This window comes from Anopheles stephensi, chromosome 2 (assembly GCF_013141755.1).
Source record: "Anopheles stephensi strain Indian chromosome 2, UCI_ANSTEP_V1.0, whole genome shotgun sequence".
Classification (NCBI taxonomy): Eukaryota; Metazoa; Arthropoda; class Insecta; order Diptera; family Culicidae; genus Anopheles; species Anopheles stephensi.
In genome coordinates, this window is record NC_050202.1 from 84,566,480 (window position 1) to 84,586,172 (window position 19,693).

Sequence of the window (19,693 nt, forward strand, 5' to 3'; positions counted from 1 at the left end):
AGTCCCAGAGCTGACGTGAGTTGCAGTGTCTGTAAGGCGAACGCTAGAAGAGAGTCGCTCCTTTTTAGCTTTGGGATTTGGGATGAAGAATTATTATCCTTCAAGTATAGAGAAGGTGACGTTGAAGGATTACAAAAATAACGAAAAAGCGAAGCCATTTTCTTAACTAGTGATTGATTTTATCTTATGAATAATGTGATACTTCAGTCTGCGATATGAACCCATTCTAAACAGTGGTTCTTGGTAAAGTTTTCTTAGACATAATAATTATAAAATTATATCCATATCTGGATTACTGTTTTTGTAATACGAAATTATTTTGCTATAAAATTCTTAGACATAATTCATTCTTTCATTCTTAGACATAATAATTATAAAATTATATCTATATCTGGATTACTGTTTTTTGTTATATGAAATTATTTTGCTATAAAAAGTTTGCTTATTTAGTACAGCAAAATGGAACAGCAACAGATAACAGAAAATTAATTGATGAGCTTGAACCATATTCATGATTAGGAACATTTTTCATCGCTTCTAGGTGTCATTTGTCACCACGCGGAGCGTTTTGAGAGCGTGTTGGTGGTTTTGCGTAATTTATTAGTTCATACCCAGTCCTTTTTGTACACCGTTCTTTAATCATCATTATTGCGTTTCCATGTCGCTGCTCGCCATTATGTACCACCCAGCGGTAGGAAATAATCCAGAACCTTAAATTTTAAACACAAAACTCATTTAAAGACGAATCGAACTACACGGAATGATTTCCTGACGTAATTCATTGCGTCATCATCGCCCAGTTTTTTCCCGTGAACGCTCGATTTGTCGTCATAAGCCTCCCCTTAACGTCTATTGTAGCTCACGTGGCCTAGACAACGCGCACGCAAGTGCTGAGCGGAGCTTCGATCATATGTCAATACCGTCGCTGGAATTGGTGAGCTACTTTGTACTGGAATCAATGTTCCCCATCACGTTACCTGTTGGTGGCAGCAGAGACAGCGATTGGGGCAGAAGCGGCATGTTTCCCGTTTCATCACGATTGGCTTTTCTTCCTGAAATCTCGCCAGCAGCGCACCATCCAGACAGCAGGTGCAGTCCGTTTGCCGTAGGATAATGGTGATGGCATTTTTATCGGGTTTTTTTAAGCCCTCAGTTACAGTTAAATTGAAAGATTTCAATTTATTCAAACCGATGGAGACGCCCGGTGGTTTTCAACCCGATAGGAGGCGCCTGATGGTTCAATTCAGTGCAAGACGTGGGAGGTGAATAAAGAAAAATCCCATTCGATAGGGAATAAAATTGTAGTCGCTTAAAAGCTGTTGCTATTCATTTTGCTTTCCTGTGCAGCAAATAGTTTGTTGAGACTTAAATGTCAGTTATGGGCAGAACTTTGCTCGCGTTCCAGTCTGTTCCACATGAAAGATAATTAGCTCTTTAAATGAAATAGTTGCTTCTTTCCAACTACTTGCAAAGTTTTACGACTTGTTAACACCTAGCAAGGAAAGGTGTTAATAGTTGTTACTTGAGGAAAAACATTCGATGAGTTCAAGCGATTCAGAGGTGATATTAATCATTTTCATACCTAAATTAATAATGAAAAATATACCACACCATGCAATACCATACCGAAACATGTTGCAAAGCTTTAATTAACATGTATCCGATTCAACCTCATGTCATACTAATTACATTCAGCATGAACTCATATCGTAGGTTTACCTTCGTTTACACCTTTGCAACACTAATCCCTATTAATCTTTTCTTAATTTAAGTAATCCCAGCAGCACGACGAACCGCTCTCAGCTCGCCCGAGAAAAAGGGCTCCGATAGTTGCTCCCCTCAGGCCTTCTTCTACCGCCCCAGCAACAGTCTTTTTGCTGTGGTTAAGTTAGAATTGAATTAAATGAAACACCCATGATTGAGGTTTAATTGAGACGGATGATTTTGATGCCCCTTGCGCACAGTTATGCTTCCGTCAGCAAAACGGCTACCAGGATGAGGGAAACTGCGTCGAAGCTTTCATCATTGCCGTTGGTGAAAGAATCCGATTACGGATCGCGTCATGGCAACATAATGAATGGTGGTCGCTTCTCCACAAACAACACAGCAAACCGATTCAAACGATGTGACACGCGAAGTTGTAGAGTAATTGAGCTGTTGGTGGGTATCTGGGATCGCTGCAACAGCATTAATGTCCTCAGAAACTAAGGCCACCGCTGTGCTGCTCTGTGATTAAGTTGTAAGATGATAGAAAATGGAAGAGAACCGTTGCAAAGCTTGACAGGAACTATTGCATAGCTCCTTTGGAAAATTGAACTTGCTTCCTGGAAATTTGTGCGAGCGACCAGTACACCATAGCGCAAAAGACCAACTCTACAATATCAAGAATATCTCCAGGCAATAATCGATCCACTCAAGAGGTAGAAGCAGTCAAGTATTCAGCCACACCTCCGTAAACCTGCCTACAAGAAGAGAAAGAAACAAGCTACCAAAACCATCCCGAACGATCCCAGATCACAAGTGAAGATAATCGCTCAAGAACAATACTTCATCCGATGAAGGCCGGACTGCATCTTGAACGATACATTCGTGTTGGTCGTGCTGACTTTGAGCTTCTCGAAAGTGATCCTGCGATCCTTGAAAGGGTATACCGGGTCCGGACAGAACCAATCAATAAAGGTAGACCAGCAGCAGACAGGCATATCCTTCTTCGTTATTCACTTCGGTCAGGCTAAAGGCCGAAGCATCCCAGTATCACTTTCGGATGGATGGGGGTCCAGTACTAGGCGAGAAGGAATTATACACACTTTCGCCATACCTTCGCATACCATCCATCAATTGACCCGTCTTCAAAGGCCCGTCCGCTGCAGCGTTCTTCGGGCACTTAATGGATGTTGGAACGAAATTGAATCGCCGTAGCGCTACGCCCATAAGCATTACATCGATCGTATCGCTTCATTTTTTTTGTGCCTTATTTTGTTCGATTTCGAGACGAAGCTGAACGGGGTGAAGCATGATAGGTAGCTATCAATATTTCTGTTATTACTTTATCCTTCCGAGCGTGACTGTACACCGCGTGATGGCCGTGATTGCAGGGAACCCTAACCTGTGGGAAGAACTTTCGACTGCTCGAGAAGTTCCGATAAGTGTGGAAGTCGTGGAAGACATCCTTGAAACTTGCTTCGGAACTATTATTCATACCGAACCCGATCATTTCCCTGTCCTCGGCTCGGTGGCGTAAGACGGTAGTGGGATATTAGCTCAATTGTATTTGCTACCAAACTTCCTTGCTGCAATTGGTTCTTCTTGAACTGTCCTGTACTCAACAAAGGCTTTTTTCCGTTAAACTTTACCCGCCATAGAGGAACAGTATGTGCTCTACCATCCGTAAGATCGGGCGAGACACACGCTTTGAGGGCACATCGTCCAACAGCAAACTACCCAGCAGGACACCATGACATAGCAAGTACATGCCAAAATGGGCTGTTAACTTTCATTCGCTTACCCCAAACCCCAAACAGTGACGCAGATGCTTCCTTAAGGGGGGAAGGCGAACGAGATGGGCCACAGTAGGTCGTTGCACTTTATGGCCACACTATCGAGGTCAGCCATGGAGTGTCATGGTTTAGCTTATTGCGGTAATCCGGAACCCGTGGTCCCTTGCTTGCGACCAAACGTCCAATTTTCCATTTTTTTCCCCGATTCGGGCGCACAATACAAGCCAGCTCCTAGAATGACTTCATACGAGAATTGGTTGTTGGATATTCTCAAAAAAAAAAAAAAAAAAGCAAAACTGCATCATCTCTGACCGATAAGCAGCAGGGAGCAGCTTTAAAAATGTAAAACCTGCCCCAAGCCGAATTATCGATTGGTGCGCGTAAATACGGTGAAAACGGTTTGTTGGTTGGTGATGAAGTAAACTCAACGGTGCGGTAAAACGGGTTGCCATCTACGGTCCGGCCGCCGGTTAGCGGAGTTATGGGATTTGTAGTTTTTGGTTGTTTGCATTCATCGTTCCACTGACACCATTTTGCGGAGAGGGATTGTTTTTTGGCCACTGTTCAACGGGGCTGGCGAGTGCCAACATGTGATTGTACACATACGACGATTGACACCGTTGGCATACGAGGGATACTTAGTAGTTAAACATGTTTATTGATTATTTTGTGTTTGAATGGCTTTAAAAGTGCACTTTAACACTAAAACAGTAACAATTGACAAAAGAAATAGGGTTGAAGATGAGTGAGGGGTTTGTAAATTGCATACTTTTAGGAGGGGGTTTTTGTATCATATGATAGCAGGTCGATCAAATAAACTGAGAAACCCTCTGTCGTGCAGATTCCAGATCTTCCTCGTGTCGAAAGATCAATTTCCCTGGGGCAGGTTGATGTGTTCAACAATTTTATATAACACCATTCAAATTAACGACGCACAATATTATGTGAGCAGAAACCCAGAGCACCGAGCCCCGACTGTCTCAGCTACGACTGTACGTCTTATTATTTTGCTGAGATAAACGAATTTTAAAACAAACAAATTGCCAGACACCACAGCTCGTACGCGTGTAAAAGTTCAAAGGCACAGGAGGGCATATTTGTTTGGAGGATTATTCAGGTTCGCTTCAGGTAACAGCGCAAATACTGTTTACATTACAAACTAACTAGCTCAGACACTTCATTCGAATGGGAGAATGCTACCGCTCCTACATCTCCTACCGACCAGCACAATGTGTCGATTCAGCTGTATGTAATGAAATCATGTACATCTGCCAACACAGCTCAAGAGGAAATGCCGACCGGAAAAGCGTGTCTGTCTGCGTTCCGTTCCGTACGAACAGCCTCGAAAGCACACCACTGTCCAATGTGTTGCGCTAACCCGGTACGCATATAACTCGAACCTGCCCAGCTGCTATCATTTCCGATTTTGCAAAACCCTATGATCTGTTTGTTCTCCATTTCTGCTCGATAATTCTCGGCAGCCCACTCGGCCCACCCCGATACAGCCTTTGCCGAGAGCTGAGGTCGAGAAAATCGATCGGTGAAGAGTAAACATTGCACTTAATGCATTTGGAAGTGAAACATTTCCCAACGCAGTGGAGCCACGCTTGGTGGTGGCTAGGGAAAATCCGCCAGCACTTGTTCGGGATAACCGTTTGACCTGATGCCACACAAAAAGAAGCAATCCGTACGTCCGTTTTGGCGTATCAATCGGTGCTAAAAACCGTTACCAAGGTGATATTAAAATGAGGATCGCTTCAAAAAAAAAGTCACCCCAACAGATCGGAAAGAATGCGAGAAAACGACACCATCATGCGGATGGGACATTAGAATATGGCAAGATTTTCATCACCATGGTGAAGTAAGGTGCATTGTGCCGGAAAATTGGCTCAAACATTGATTTTAGCATTCGCTCACACTTTGCCATCCATCGGAATGTGTCACAAAACTGTTGATGGGGGCGAGCAAGGAATAGGAAGAAGCGCAGTGAGATGCGACCGAATAATAAAGATATAATGTCTTTGCAAAAGCGATACCCGATGTAGCTTTGGTTCAGGTGATTTTCGTTCTCAGAAGAAAAAAAAACAAACTTGTTCCAGGTCAGGTTGTTCGGGGAAAAAGTAATACCAATTAAAGTTCAGCAAAGTAGGGAAAGATGTTTAGAGGACTTTAAAGCAGTCATGTTTTTATGCTTGCTTTGGTTGTGCTGTGTGGAATAAGAGATTCAGTTGTTATTATCCACCACTGTGAGACGTTTCTACCTACATTCGGGAAAGCTTCATCAGGCACGTCTTGTTAAAATTATTGCCTACATGTAGGCGAACCACACCGGGCCATATACCTAAACTGAATCTAAAAAAAAGAGAACCAATTTCTTTTGACAAAAATAACGACTAAATCACGCATTTAATTGCGATACGTATTGAGTCATGGCTTCAAAGCTTTATCTATCGATTTTCTGTCCGGGCACATGGCCGTTAATAGTCATTAGCAATTGATTAAACGATTCTTCGCTTAATGGGCGCTTCTGGGGTCGTGTGTCTCATAAATATACCTGTACGTCACCTGTCCCACCCAATCCCACTTTCCGCTTAGCAAGCCCCGGTTCTGATTTGTGGAGCCCATTCCGAGAAAAGCACTCGTTCCCCGTGCTAAATTAGCTATCTTTCCCGTATCCGTATCCCGTTTGGTGTGCATCCACCGTAACTAACCTGCCACTAATCACATCCGGGACCGGGCTACGGGATTGCATACCGTGCGGCGCAATTGCAACAGTTACCCAGCAAAACCTCGCTGCAGTTAATTACACTCGAGTAATCGTACCGATTACCGAAGTGAATTTGAATCTTGTAAGGCACTGCATACGCTCCCCTAGAACATGATTTGACGTAAGCGCAACCGTTTCGGATTGGTGCAGCGAACCGCGCGACTAAGCGTCGGATTGTCGGCAATTGTGTTCCGTCCGCAATCCGTCTGCCGGTGACATTCGCAGCATTGCCAGTGTCGTGCAGTGGTGGTAGTTAATGAGAAAGACAAAGTTTCGTCCTTACCCTTTTGGCGCACGTCATTCCCCGTTTTTCCCTTTGGCTCGACCCTTGAAGCATGAAAACGGTTGAAACGGCTGTCAGGTAGCGGTGCGATCGGTCGTGTTGTTTTGTTTTCTCGCTAGTTAGTTTTCATAACAAAAACGTGCGTGAGTGAGGCTTTCGTGAGCGAACCGATACCAATTGACAGCTTTATGAAGCGATGTGTGGGGGTTTTTCTCTCATGGTGCCTAAATGAAAATCGCCTCTCAATCGTGGATCGATATGGAAAGCCTATTCGTTACTTTTATTGAAGTTTTCGACAAACTTTTACCACCTGCTAAATGGAAAACTTTTCTTGTTTACGATTTCATTAAACTTATTGGAAGTTTTTTTTTTCTGCAAAAGTTGATCAAAACAGTGTTTAATGAGTTTCTGAAGCTCATCTTAACCAGCGTAGGTGAGTTGCTCTGCAGAATGCATACTTTCAGGCATATTCGAAATCTTCGCCTGAAAGTATGCAATGTGATGTTATTTTTCTAAACAATCGTATTGAACCGCATTTCAAAGGATAGTTAGGATAGTGTAACGGTTTATTAAACATTTCCTAATGGTGTATTAATCTAAGCGTTAGAATTACTCAACCAAACACGAAAATTGATATGATTGACGATGCCCACGGGTGCTTATCAGTGAAAGCTGTACTGTGTTTGATCGAAAAGAATGTTCAAACGACACTACAGAAATGTGCTATGTACCATTAGAACATTGCCACAGCGTGATGGCATGATGTAGTGAATTGGTTCCGTAAGTAAACAACCATGTTAAAGTGATTCCGACCATAAATCGTCCCCCGTGGAGCGTGTTAAACGAGTGTCTCCGTGCAGTAGCAGCAGTCCACACAACGCAGAAAGCCACCCTGAGGCACCATCAGCAGCGAGCCACCGTCCCGACAGTACCGGAGCGACCAAACACCAAAAACCGGTAGCCAACCGATTCCGTTCCGTTCCTGCTGCGTGCTCAATAATGAGGCAATGTACGTACGTCGTAATGGGTGGTAACGGTGGCCGGCTCGCCATGGCTCGGATGTGATGTGTAACGGTTAGGCGCGCGCGCGTCACAAACGCCACACGTTCGGATGGACAATGTTGTGCTTCAATCTGAAGATAGCGACCATCTTCCGTACGTACCGGGAGTCGGATCCGGTGCGCGATCGGAGTCAAAGTTTGTTCACACCGCCACCGCGAGCACCGCACCGGGACATCGGTGCACTGCGGGTTCTGCAGCGACGAGCGTCCAGCGTAATGTAAGTTTTGCTAACGGTTGCTAACAATTATCCGGAACTCGTTACCACGTTCGATGGGTATAAGCTACACAAAGTGCTATGCATCGCCCGGATACATTGTTCGCTCGCCGGAAGTGGGACCATCTATCTGGACCATCTCAGAGTGCGCGAGTGTTCCGGGAATAATAGGGTGTCCGATAATAGGGCAGGTCAAGTTCATCATTGATAGCATCGATCAAACCCACCCACCGAACCATTCATTATTCAAATCGTTGCTCTAACGGCTCACCATAACTCCGCTTTTTATAGGATTCTTTTGTGTGTCAGCGCTTGGGACTGTGATAAAAATGAAACAGAAGGTACATTAACTACACGCGGCTCACTAGACACCGGGCTGGCGTGCCACGGACACGGAAACATTAGGACCTGGTCCACTTCCCTGCTATATCCCTCCTGCACCACGAGTGTACTATTTATACCGGTGCGCTTACGTGAGGCCACAGCACTCGCTATCTTTCGTCCAGCTTATTCCAAACCATTAAAATAAAGACGAGCAAAGTTGTTACGGAGTTGTTTGTTTTACGTCATGAGCATCATCAACTCGAACTCCTCCTCCGGTGCTCGCATGCTCACGAGGCGGACGCTCGCAACCCGGGAACGTTGAGTAAGAAGTTTAGCGATTCCTATTGTCGGTACGGTTATGTCCAACTGAAAGACAGCCAAAGACAGCCAAAGTTTATTTCCGTGCCCCGTTGCATGGGCTATGGACGGTTCGGTTACGTACCGATACACTCGGCGAAAGCGCACCAACTTTTATCTCGCATGCACAATCCGGGCACGTAGTTGATTGACATTCTCATCTTTCGGCTGCAATAGTGCAGCTCAGCATCGAATGCGTTCGATCGAAAAGGATTTCGGTCACTTGCCTCGCCGCAAACAAAAATAAATGGCTTACAACTTCAAACACACTGCCCCAAAACATCATTCGCCTTTGATTCATCTTGCTTGGTGAGGCGTACGTAAACGGTGAGCGTTGCAATCTCGAACCGTGCCGAAACAAGATTCATAACCAGTCGTGCCTGAATGTACAGTATATACGCCTTACTTCCATCACAAACACACCGCACGCCAGCATCAAAGCGGTCCGCCCGTATTGTTGTACCAGCCTCAAGAACCCGAAAGCCCATGCCCATGCTTACAACCGGGTCACGCGCCCCAAAAAGCCCCAAAAGCATATTATTGTTTCGCTTTTCTCCCTTTCGACCTAACCTGTTTGCGTTCGTTTACATTTCGTAGATAAACACAGGTTGGTCTTGGATGTTGGGGGTTGGCTGTTATTTCAATTGCGTACCAAACTTTCGTTTCGTCCTTAAGGTATATTATTCTAGTGGTTTGGTGTGAGTGGGGTAGCACGAGCCATTTAATGTGAGCCAGACGCGTGCTAGATGGACCAGTGTGTTTATTAAATTTTTAGAAAGTTTTTTCGCCTACCAGCGAACTTTAACTATTTAATCAATTTTATTTATTATTTAATTCAAACCATTAAAATTAACACTAGTCGTAATTTGTTTGAATAAAAAAGCGAATACCACAGCATTTTTCAGCTTAAAGCCATTAAGTCTTCCGCATTGCATACTTTGCGGGGCAGTCATTCATGATGCACACCTTGCAAAGAAAAGCTTATCCAAGCAACAAATGAGCTGTCCAAGCAAAAGACGGAATCTGAGGCATGTGTCATCGTGTTGCGCTGATTGCATACCCCTAGGCGTATCCACCAGCAACATTCTAAAGTATGCAAATTTCATGATGAAACAGCCTGTTTATCTATTTGTTATCTCCTTTTTTTCAAGCCTAAATTAAATATTTGTAAGCATTTATTTCTTATGAAAATAATATCCAATAACTTTACCCACTCGTTATCGTTAAAATGCACTCCCATAATCCGGGAAGCGAAGCACCAGCGGGTCCGAAATAGCAGCAAATCAAGATTAGCCAAAAATTAGGTTCAGCTCAACCATAAAGCCTGCTCACTTCCAAGGAATTTCATAGCACCTCCTTCTCCTCCTTTCGACTGTTTTAATGCCGCTAAACTGCAAATGAAATAACCGACCCGACCGAATCGAGAATCCGACCGACCGAAAGAAATGCTTCTCACGGAAGCATTCGGATTCACAACAACACACCAAATCTGCCGCATAGCACAGTTTTATTTCATTCGTTGCTGTGTTGCTGCTCCTTTTTGAATCCTTCTCCTGGGTTGGCAATACGAACCAGGAAACAGCCACCATCGTTATCTGGTGCTTCGAAAGAGTGATTCGAGCGACCGCGTATCATTGCAGTGTGTAGAGCTTGGTATTTCCCATGGTAACGCCGGTGACACTGATTAATGGGTCTCGGGGAATGGGTCACACGATTCCGGGAGGTCGGAGTTGGATTTTTGTTTATTTGTTTGTTTGCACACTTTACGTTCGAAAATTTTCTACCGCATGACCTTCCGGAGTTTTGGGCGGGGGGAGTTTTTGATCCTGCAAGTGTCTATTTAGTACCAATTAGCGCAGCTCGGTTGTGGGTTTATTTTTTCGGCTGCTTCTTTACGCCTTCACATCGGTTCGGTGAGCCACTTGGCAATCCAAAAAAGGCGTGTTTTGAATTCTACAGGTTTTTATTTTCTTGTTAAAAGAACATATCGTGAAGGAGGAAATTAAAATGGAACCTCTTTTTTTTTTCTTATCCGCTTTTCATTTACAGCACCTCGGCGACAGAACTCATATCGAGGAGAGGCGTTTTCTCCAGGCGCCATTATGGATCAGTGGACCAGGTAATGTAAACGTTCCGTTGTGCTTATCGGTGTGTTATAATTAAGACGAAGCTGAACCTTACCCGTCCCCGATATCAAAGAAAGTGCAAAAAAAAAGTATTCCCGAGAGTAATGATCGATAAGCAAAAGAGCAAACGAAAATCCTTTTTCTATTATCACACTCACACCTTTGCAAGGGGCTCTTCTTGCTCACTCACATCTTTTGAACCATTTTAATGAACTTAGTTTTCTTTCGATCACACCAATTCCCTTTTAACTTCCCTATTTTTTTACTCGCGAAATGAATAAAGACTATGAATAATTACTTGCCCCAGAGAGAGTGGAAACTTTTATTCGTGAACTTTTTTTTCCGCGCCATGATAGAGCATGTCGATTAATTTAGCCATTTGCCACAGAAACACAAGACTTAAGTGAGCTTCGCAAGGTTATCCACCTGAAAGATCTGTCCTCTGTTTTAATAGGAGGCAGATTTTTCGTCCGGTTTAAGGGTGAATCTTTATAAATGATTCTTTTTATTCCTGTAGTGGAGGGCTTAAGAATGGAATGTAACTGTGACCCAAATAAATCGCTTTTCGGGTTTCCAAAAATGGAAATCGGCTGTAAGAAGAGACTAAGAGATTACAGGATGAGTAGCTGAAAGAGAGATCGTTTGTTTAGCATTTTATATAAATTAGTTTTGCTGGAAAGGATAAAAGAGATTAAATCATTTATGATATCCCCAACTTAAACTAAAAATTCTCCTAACAAGTGCTTAAAACTAAATGATTCGAGTGTTTCGAGCGGCAGAGTTGTGGTTTGCTGTCCTGTGGAGTGAAACAATCAACGGTTTGAGAGAAAGAGAGAGAGAGAGAGAGAGAGAAAATGGCCATTAGTACAAGCGTCCACCGCCTGGAAGGCTACTCACGTTTCGCCAGTATGTAGATCTTGTTCGTGATCGGATAGTAGTCGTAGTCTTCCTCGACCTCTTCATCAGCACCGACGCCCGGATCGTCCTCCATGTAGTCCGGATCGCGAGCAACACCAGCTGTGACGTGGTGCTGGTAACCATGCTGCTGCTGTTGCTGTTGCTGATCAAAGCTGCTCAGAATGTGTGCCGGAACCTTCGGATAGGTTCTGTTCGGCATAAAGTCGATGCCCAGCTTCATCAGTACGTGTGCTTTGATCGATTTAAGGGAAGCCATCGCGTACACGTTACGATACTGGCACGCCCGGCAAGGATATTGAATGATGCGTGGCGTCAGTTCGTCCGACTCTTCCATGTACATTTCGCTGGACGTGTTGTAGTGATCCTCCTCCTGCTTGAGACCGCTCGTTTCCTTCGAGCTGTCCCGGGGCCCATAGTTCTCACCCTGCACGAAGGATAGCAACAGGGTGGAGGCTTGCAGTAGCCACACAATCACCAATGCCTGCGCCAAACGATGGCAGAAACTGCGTGGTTTCATTGCGTGTAGCGAGAGACGATTGATCGGTGGTAAGGCCGAGACTGGAGACCGGAACGTCTCTCCGTAAAAGTTGATCCCCGGAGCTCACGTCACTGTCACTTTCGAAACTTTCCGACACGGTTTCACAGCTACGCGCTATTCACAGCCCAAAAGGAGAGCACCAGAGCACTGACGACGATGACTGCACTAAACCATCAACACCCCTGGGAATCGGTTACGCGTCACAGCAAGATCCCAACTGCATCCCAGCACCACCGCCTATACAATGTTGTGCGCCGCCGCATGGGTAATGATATTTATACCGATCGGTTTTGGGGGACGTCGGCCGGGCAAGACGGCTCGGACGGCGCGGGTGCCACCCATTCGGCCATTCACCAACGTTCCGCGTGTCAATCAATTGGCATCAATGAGTGGCGCTGGAATGGCGCCATTTTTCGCGAGAACTCTTGGAGGCCGGACCTCCACCCTTCGTGCTCTCCCGCGGGGGCCAAGCTGTTAGGGCTCGGCGGGTTAAATGGTTTCAATTAAAATTGATTTTAATCGGACACCATCCCAGCTCGCCCGAGTGAGGGACCGCGGTGTTGCTATGGTGTTGCCCGGCACAACTCGGCTGCTCGTGGCCACTGGCGCTGATGTCGCTGAACTCTTTATGGTGCATCTTTATGACACCGATTGGCATACGATGCGTGCGGTGCATTAGCGAGCGGTGTATCGAGGGAGCGATGTTGTATGGGGTGTAATGATGGCAGCAACATTTTAGTGACTAATTTGTTGTGCATTGAGCTATCAAGGGCGAACGAAAGTGACTCAATTTTGGGGCGTTCTGTTTTGCTTTTTGTTTTCTTTTTACTTGAGTTTGTGGCAGTGGTGGGTCAAGATATTTGGAGGCCCCATGCGGATTGGCAGTTGAAGCCCCTCTAACTGTGATGTTGGAAGTGGGAAAAACAGGATCACTGGCTTGTGGGAGTCGCTGCCCTCGATTAATAGATAAATTATTTCTTGCGAATGGATTTTAACTGATTCAGCGATTTTATTTTGCTGTTTTAAATAAAACTGAACTTGTTGGTTGTCTGGTATCAGTCTCATAATGGTCAGTTTAAAGCCGAGAATGATAAAACAGTTTGTTCGTGCATCTTGTTGCTTTAAATGCCTCGCTTCGGATCCTTCTTTCGCAAAAACGTTGTCTTTGATGTCTTCAATTCCTGCGACCGCTGAAGGATTTTTCCACAAGACACTTGATAGCATTATTAATACCTGGTGCTCCCATCCGGTGCTCTAGTTAGTATGGAATCTTCCTGATTACAGTATCCAATTGCCTGGAGAAGCTATCACACTAATCAAATTCAATCAGTAGTTTTACTATTCTTAGAATTTATAGACTTTTTCTACGTAAAGGTTAATAGGAGATTCAAGGTGCGGGTCGACTGAATTTAATATTGTTTGACCCTTTTCAAAAAGTCTTATAACAAGGTTTCTAACTCAGAGAAGCTTCCAATGGGAACGCCTTAATGTATGCAATGGAAGGAGGCTTATAATATCTTTTAAAATAAAGTAAGCGTAAGGCTAATAATTATTACGAAGATTAACAACAGGATTTGGAAACAAATTTTTTGTATCACTGTGTTTTTTGTATCAACAAAGCTCGAAATTGTTTGACATCGAGGAAAAATAAATACTTCAAAACTATAAGCCTCTTCAACAAAGATATGCGCCTTGTTGTTAAAACTGAAACCCTTATCCCTGTAACTGCTCGTTTTTCCTAGCATACATTAAAAACCAATAAATTATTCTCCCACACCTTGTGAATTTTATTTGAAGCACACAAGCTTTTGCCAAACACCACCGACCTGTTGATAATATTCTCCTCCAACCGCAATGAGCATGAAAATCATCGTTCAACAGAAGAAAAAACGCCAACCATCCAATGGTTTGTGAAACTGGAAGCCATCCAGATAGTTTTTCCTTCTCTTTCGCCAAATACTTGTTTGACATGTTTCAAGCGTGGCACACTAGAAAAATTCCGCCAATCGAACACCCGCAACAGAGATCTAGTTTTTTTTTTTTTCGTTTGTGCGGAGCATTATAAGAGCTAGATTATATCGCTCACATCAAGCTCCACTCCGAGCTACATAGAAGCGGCTCGATAGTTTGGCTAGTTTCCTTCTTTTTTCGATTCCTTGTTTTTTTCCCCGTCTGCTTTGCGAGTTGTTGCGGTTGTTTCAAGGTTTTCTGTTGTCACACGGCTCTCCTGGTTCTCTCCCGTTCGGCCTTTGGTGGAAGTTTCTATTGACAGTCTTGCCTCGAGATAGTGGCAAGCGACGGTTTCTTCTTGCTTGTAGGAAGCACCACTTGTTGTGACGTTTAACGACGCTTTTCTATCTATGTTTAATTCATATGTCGGCTCGATTCTCCAGCACATCACACATTGGCTTCCGACGAGCTGGTCGAGCGGAGAAAGTTCCAGTTCTTCGAAACGGCAAGATGCGATTCATGAAACCTGATCCACAAAATCGCACAGGAACTTTGTGCAACAGTGCGTTCCGTGGATTCTTTGTTTGCTATCAAAGAATGGTGAATTTTTCCCCCTATCGCTTACACAAATAACAATGAAAAATCATATTTATTTTATTTATAAAACAGCTTTTCTGAAGAATGAGCTCGTACCGTCCCCACGCGCTTGGAGAAGCATCCCTGTAGCACGGCTGTATCTACTTTAAGCCCACATCTCATGGTTTCCGTTCTCACGAACCGCTTTGTGCTTCACCACATTCCAAAGAAAGGAAAACAATCAATTGTATGCCAGTTTTCCACTCTCGTTCGCCTCCGGTTCAATTCAGCCTCAGATGGGCTCAGGTGATGCTGAAGCGGTTTCGAGCGGGTTTTTGGTTGGCATGCTGCTGAAACGGGACGTCTGCGGAAGACACTCGACACGGTGACAGAAAAGGGAGAGAAATTTACGACCATAACCTAATAGCCTCGTCGGAGCACGTTTTCACATGCGAAGGATTTTCCAATAAACGGATCACACCACACACGAGACACGAGCTGTCGGTGCTGTGATGTTTGATCCGAAATCCGATACCTGATCCGACGACGACAGACCGAGCGAGCGATGTGCCAACATCAGCAGGCAGGTATCGGGAAGGTGTAGTCAGCCAATCATTAGCCACTAGCACGCTTTACCGTACCGGGGAGGAAAAACGGCCATCGTTTTCAACACAACGATCGAGCGGAAAATTGAACGAGACTTTTGCATACGTTCACCCTCGGCACGCCGCAACAATTGCACACCGCAAAACATCAACATCTTCTCGTCTATTCTTCCCTCTATGAAGGTATGTCGGCATGATGGAGTTTGATTCCACGTCCCGAACCTAGGACACTTCCGATGGAACAAACGCGTTGCTGAACGCGAAACATCTTGCCACCGGTACTGAAGACGACCGGTGAAGTGAAGTTTGTACAAGTGGTGTTCCATTCGAGTAGTAACATCGTCCACTCGCACACACACACTCGTTCACATGCGCCCAAATTACCATAGCGAAAGGGCAATCTTCCAGTTTAATGAATTATGCATTCCGCGAAGGAATAGTTCTGTTATCGAAGTCCTTCGAAAAGTGTGCTCGCGTGCTGCACAGTCAGCAGAAAGTAAAACGACGGTACTCCTCGGTCGAGTCGAGTGAAGAGTATGCTTACCAGGGCACCTAACCTTCGCAGTATGACCGGCGGTGGTTTGAACCGTACGAACTATGAAAATGAAAATATGGGAAAATGGACAGACTAACAAAGAAGCTGCAACTTGGAAGAAAGGAATGAATCGTCTTTGCTGAAGGTGCCTTTACACGGTAGATGTGTGGATGATGCGAGTGAGAGAGAGAGAAAATGTTATTCAACCGTATCTGATCTTCTCTTCTCTTTTTCCCTTCGATACTCAATAGTCTCGTGACTTTAAGACGATTTTCTACAACTGTTCAATATGTCTCATTTGACTCTTTTTGATCCACTTGACATTCTTAGTAGCATTAATTTAGCGCTTTGAAAAAGAGTGGCCATCCTGGATTCATATTAATAATAATGCAAGCTTACTAATAGCACCGGATAACTATTAAATTATAGCAGAATCCTTCTCTCGTATCCAAGACTGAGATCTTCTCTATACGGGTTAATTAAGTCAACAAAGTCGCAAAGAGACAGGCCAAGGCCATTCGAGATTGAAGCTTCTAAGAGAAAAAATTACTCCTGGATTGGTTCTTGGTACGAAATGCGTCGAAGAATAATTATTTGAGAAATAATAAATATACGTTCATACGTAGGCTACATTAAATAATCCTTAAAGTTCTTTAAAAATAATTTTTTTTAATATTAAAATTATTATTAAAAAAGTATTTTCAAAATAAATGCCTTAGAATGCTAGTATATCAAAATTCAAAATAATTTCAAAACAAGGGTTCCTACATTGCTCACTCACTCTGCTGCAGTGTACGGTCAGCTTAAGCGACGTTACACGTCCTCCTACGACCGTGAGAAGCACGAGATCAACATCATAATTGCTGAAGCGGCGATTCTGCATAGCCGTGGGACAATCGTTTTTAATTATTCACCCACAGTCCCAACCGCTCCAGCCGTATGTTGTTGAACCTAGCGTCCCCATGCTGAGCATTCTAGCTTCGACCAACTCCAAATGTGTTGTGGCGAAAGAGGTACAGCATGTGACAGCAAACGGGTCGGGACGCGCTGTTCAGGAAATGTGGCTTTTACGGTTGCTAATATGATTGACGGAAAAGGCGGAAGAAAATCAACTAACTTATTATTTTGACGGTTTTGACACTTCTCTCTCTCTCCCTCTCGCTAGCTACCACAGTCAGAGATTGATGGATTGGATCCGAACTGTCGCCGGTTTCGGTTGGAGAATGGAGAATCGTTAGCCGAGAAGGACGAGGTAAGTAATTGGGGGTTGTGTTGATTTCGGTTGGCGAGTGTCATGATTCGTACTTTGGTGTGACTTTAAGAGTGTTGTAAGACAACTTTTGGGGAGAGAGATGAATATCAAACAGAATTAATTTAAGCTGCTTTCGGAGGCTTTGGTAGGAGTTTATTTTCTCGAAGTAGGAATATTAAAGCATCCAAACCAATTTGACACATTTGCACACGCCTCCGAAGCTAGTTAAAAACTTTATCTCCAACGATAAATCCTGAAGTTTGTTGTTCCCACGCTTTTAAAATCAATTTACTCGATCGGCACCCATGCTACCCTTCTGACTGTGGGTGTTTTTAACCCCAACTCACCCTTAGTTCCACACCTTTTTGTCACCCTCCCCCCTCGGGCTCTTTCAAGTGGTGATGGATAAAAATCTCAGCATGGAGATCAATTTTCCTGAAACTTTATCAGTAATTTGAATGAATTACGTCCCACGTTCCCTGTAAGCTCCTTATCCAACCACCCGAAGTAGCATCCCCGAGCGATCGCACCCTTTCCCGGATGTCAGCAAATTGGCATCGATGGCACCCTGGAAGTGCTAGAAGAAAAAAGTGCAGGAGAACAAATCGAAAACTTCCGTTACCGGTGACAAGCACTCCTCAATTCCCGTCGACCAATACATCATCCGCGGTCGTCGGTGATTGGGTCGACCGTATCGATTAGTGGAGTAGCTGGAGGGTTTTGGAGCCGAGTTGACGTGGATGCTTTAAAGCTTAGACGAGAGCTCACTACAGCAGAAAAAAAGGCAACAGGATCGTCGTCGTAAAGAAAGACAAGACAAGACAGGCCTCCGTGGTCCGTTGGGGATAAAAATATTCCATTTTTCATCTCGTTGCTATTCATTTTCTCTCTCTCTCTCTCTCTCTCTCTCTCTCTCTCTTTCTCTCTATCTCTGTATCCGTCTTTTACGTTGCGGGAAAATCCCCCAACGTGCACATCAACCAAACGCGTGTCGGACTACCCATTATAACTTCTGCACAACAACTCAACTGCAACGGTTTTGATGGGCTGTCGATTGATGGAATGAACAACAAAAAAACCTTTCGAACGACGGCACACAAAAAAAAGGTTTTTGGATCGCCAAGTATTCCTATCCTGGAGAACCCGGAACATCAAACACGATGGTACTTCAAGTATTTTCTGGGAAAACGTAAGTATGATGCAGCATTTAAACATTATTTTCTCTCTCTCTCTCTTTCCCTTTTGTGGTCATCCTTTATCGTCCATTTTGGTGCTGTGCTTCATCCTTTCTGTCGACCGACGAGGACTCTATTTGCTTTTATTAGATTGGAAAATGTAGCTTTTTCGCATGAGATTTTATTTCCATTTTTGTTTATTGATTGATGACCTGTGGCGTTTATTGCTGCACTCGGTTGAAGATTTTCGTCGGGAAATTCTATTTTAAATAATAATTGCCAGCCAGAAAGTTAACAATTTTCGTCCTATTAATTTTATAATTTGTACTTATATTTGTACTGGGTTTTTTCTCACATAAATTAAAAACGTGATAAAATTATACCGGGATGAAGGAAAATAGCGCAAAAAGCTAGAATTATGTGCTTAATTCGAAGAGCTTCTCCAAAAATTAGTGCCCAACACCCTGAACGTATGCAACAAATAATCATAAAAAAATCTTCACAAAGGTTGCATACTTTCAGGCGCATTATTCACTGAGCTCCTTCTCGTGCACTCAGAAGCTTAGTAGCAGAACTCAAATAATCACTCAGTAAATCAAATAGTTCTTAACATGATTTTGCCTTTTTCATTACAGTACATCAAAACTATGTGGGAATCGATTCGGAGAAGAACCCATACTTTCTCTCGATCGTCTCGCAGGACTCAGGCAGCAAGTGTATGCCACTGTACCGTGTAATGCTGTTCCGGAAACAGGTAAAACCCCATTACTTCGTGGCCTGTTGTTTGTGTTAGAATGAGCAGTTAAAACACAAAACCATTTACATTTGAGCGAGTTTGAGATTTCCCGGAAACGATAAGCGCTGCTTTAAAGCGCTTTAAGCTGAAGTGCTCTTTAGTGGAAATTTTGTGGAAACACTTCGCTTTGCGGTGCTGTGCGGGCTTGCCTGCCGGAACTAATTATTCGCAGCGTAGCAATTATCTCTATTGTGCGTTTTGTAGCCAATTGGCGAAACACTTGACCGACCCATGGAATTAAAGCTGGTGGCTGGTGGTTGAAGAGAACGATGATGAGCGTATACTGTCGATCTCGACATCAGCATTTATTGATACGTTCTGTGTCCTTGGAGTTAGAATAAAAGAAGACCCTCTCGAGTGGCATACTTACGCATCGTCACACAGCTTCAGGTAGTGGTTCGTGCCCGTTTCATGACCGGAAGCACCACGCTCACCATTTCGCCGATCTCATCCGTTTCGTATCGCATAGCAGAACCCTCAAAAAGTCCCATTCCATCCGGTTGCGTGTGTCGTGTGTATGTAGAGGATCGTTCTCGAGCCCGAACCGAATCGAACACCCTCCCCCTTGGGACGGCTCATGAATCGACGGTACGGATGAGCAGTTATTTTGCGCCTAAATGTCTGCAATCGTTTCTGTCTGTCGGCAATAAACATTTTGCAAACCGGAAGCTCAGGTCACCCCGAGCTTGCTGCTCTATTTTTAGCCTGCTTTATCCGG

At 44.1% G+C, this 19,693-nt stretch overlaps 1 protein-coding gene across 11 annotated transcripts in view; it reads left to right on the forward strand.

Moving 5' to 3' along the window:
• Positions 1-19,693, forward strand: part of LOC118505347 (GTPase-activating Rap/Ran-GAP domain-like protein 3) — a 75,264-nt gene that overhangs the window by 46,456 nt on the left and 9,115 nt on the right. For 7 of the 11 annotated variants that reach the window (XM_036041016.1, XM_036041017.1, XM_036041008.1 and 4 more), the window contains 4 exons: positions 10,554-10,623; positions 16,918-17,004; positions 18,112-18,193; positions 18,815-18,933. In XM_036041016.1, the coding sequence (XP_035896909.1) occupies positions 10,554-10,623; positions 16,918-17,004; positions 18,112-18,193; positions 18,815-18,933 (358 nt within the window). Of the gene's footprint in view, positions 1-6,928; positions 6,981-7,095; positions 7,827-10,553; positions 10,624-16,917; positions 17,005-18,111; positions 18,194-18,814; positions 18,934-19,693 lie in introns of those variants that run through there. The other 4 variants (XM_036041015.1, XM_036041013.1, XM_036041011.1 and 1 more) reach the window with 4 other exon arrangements.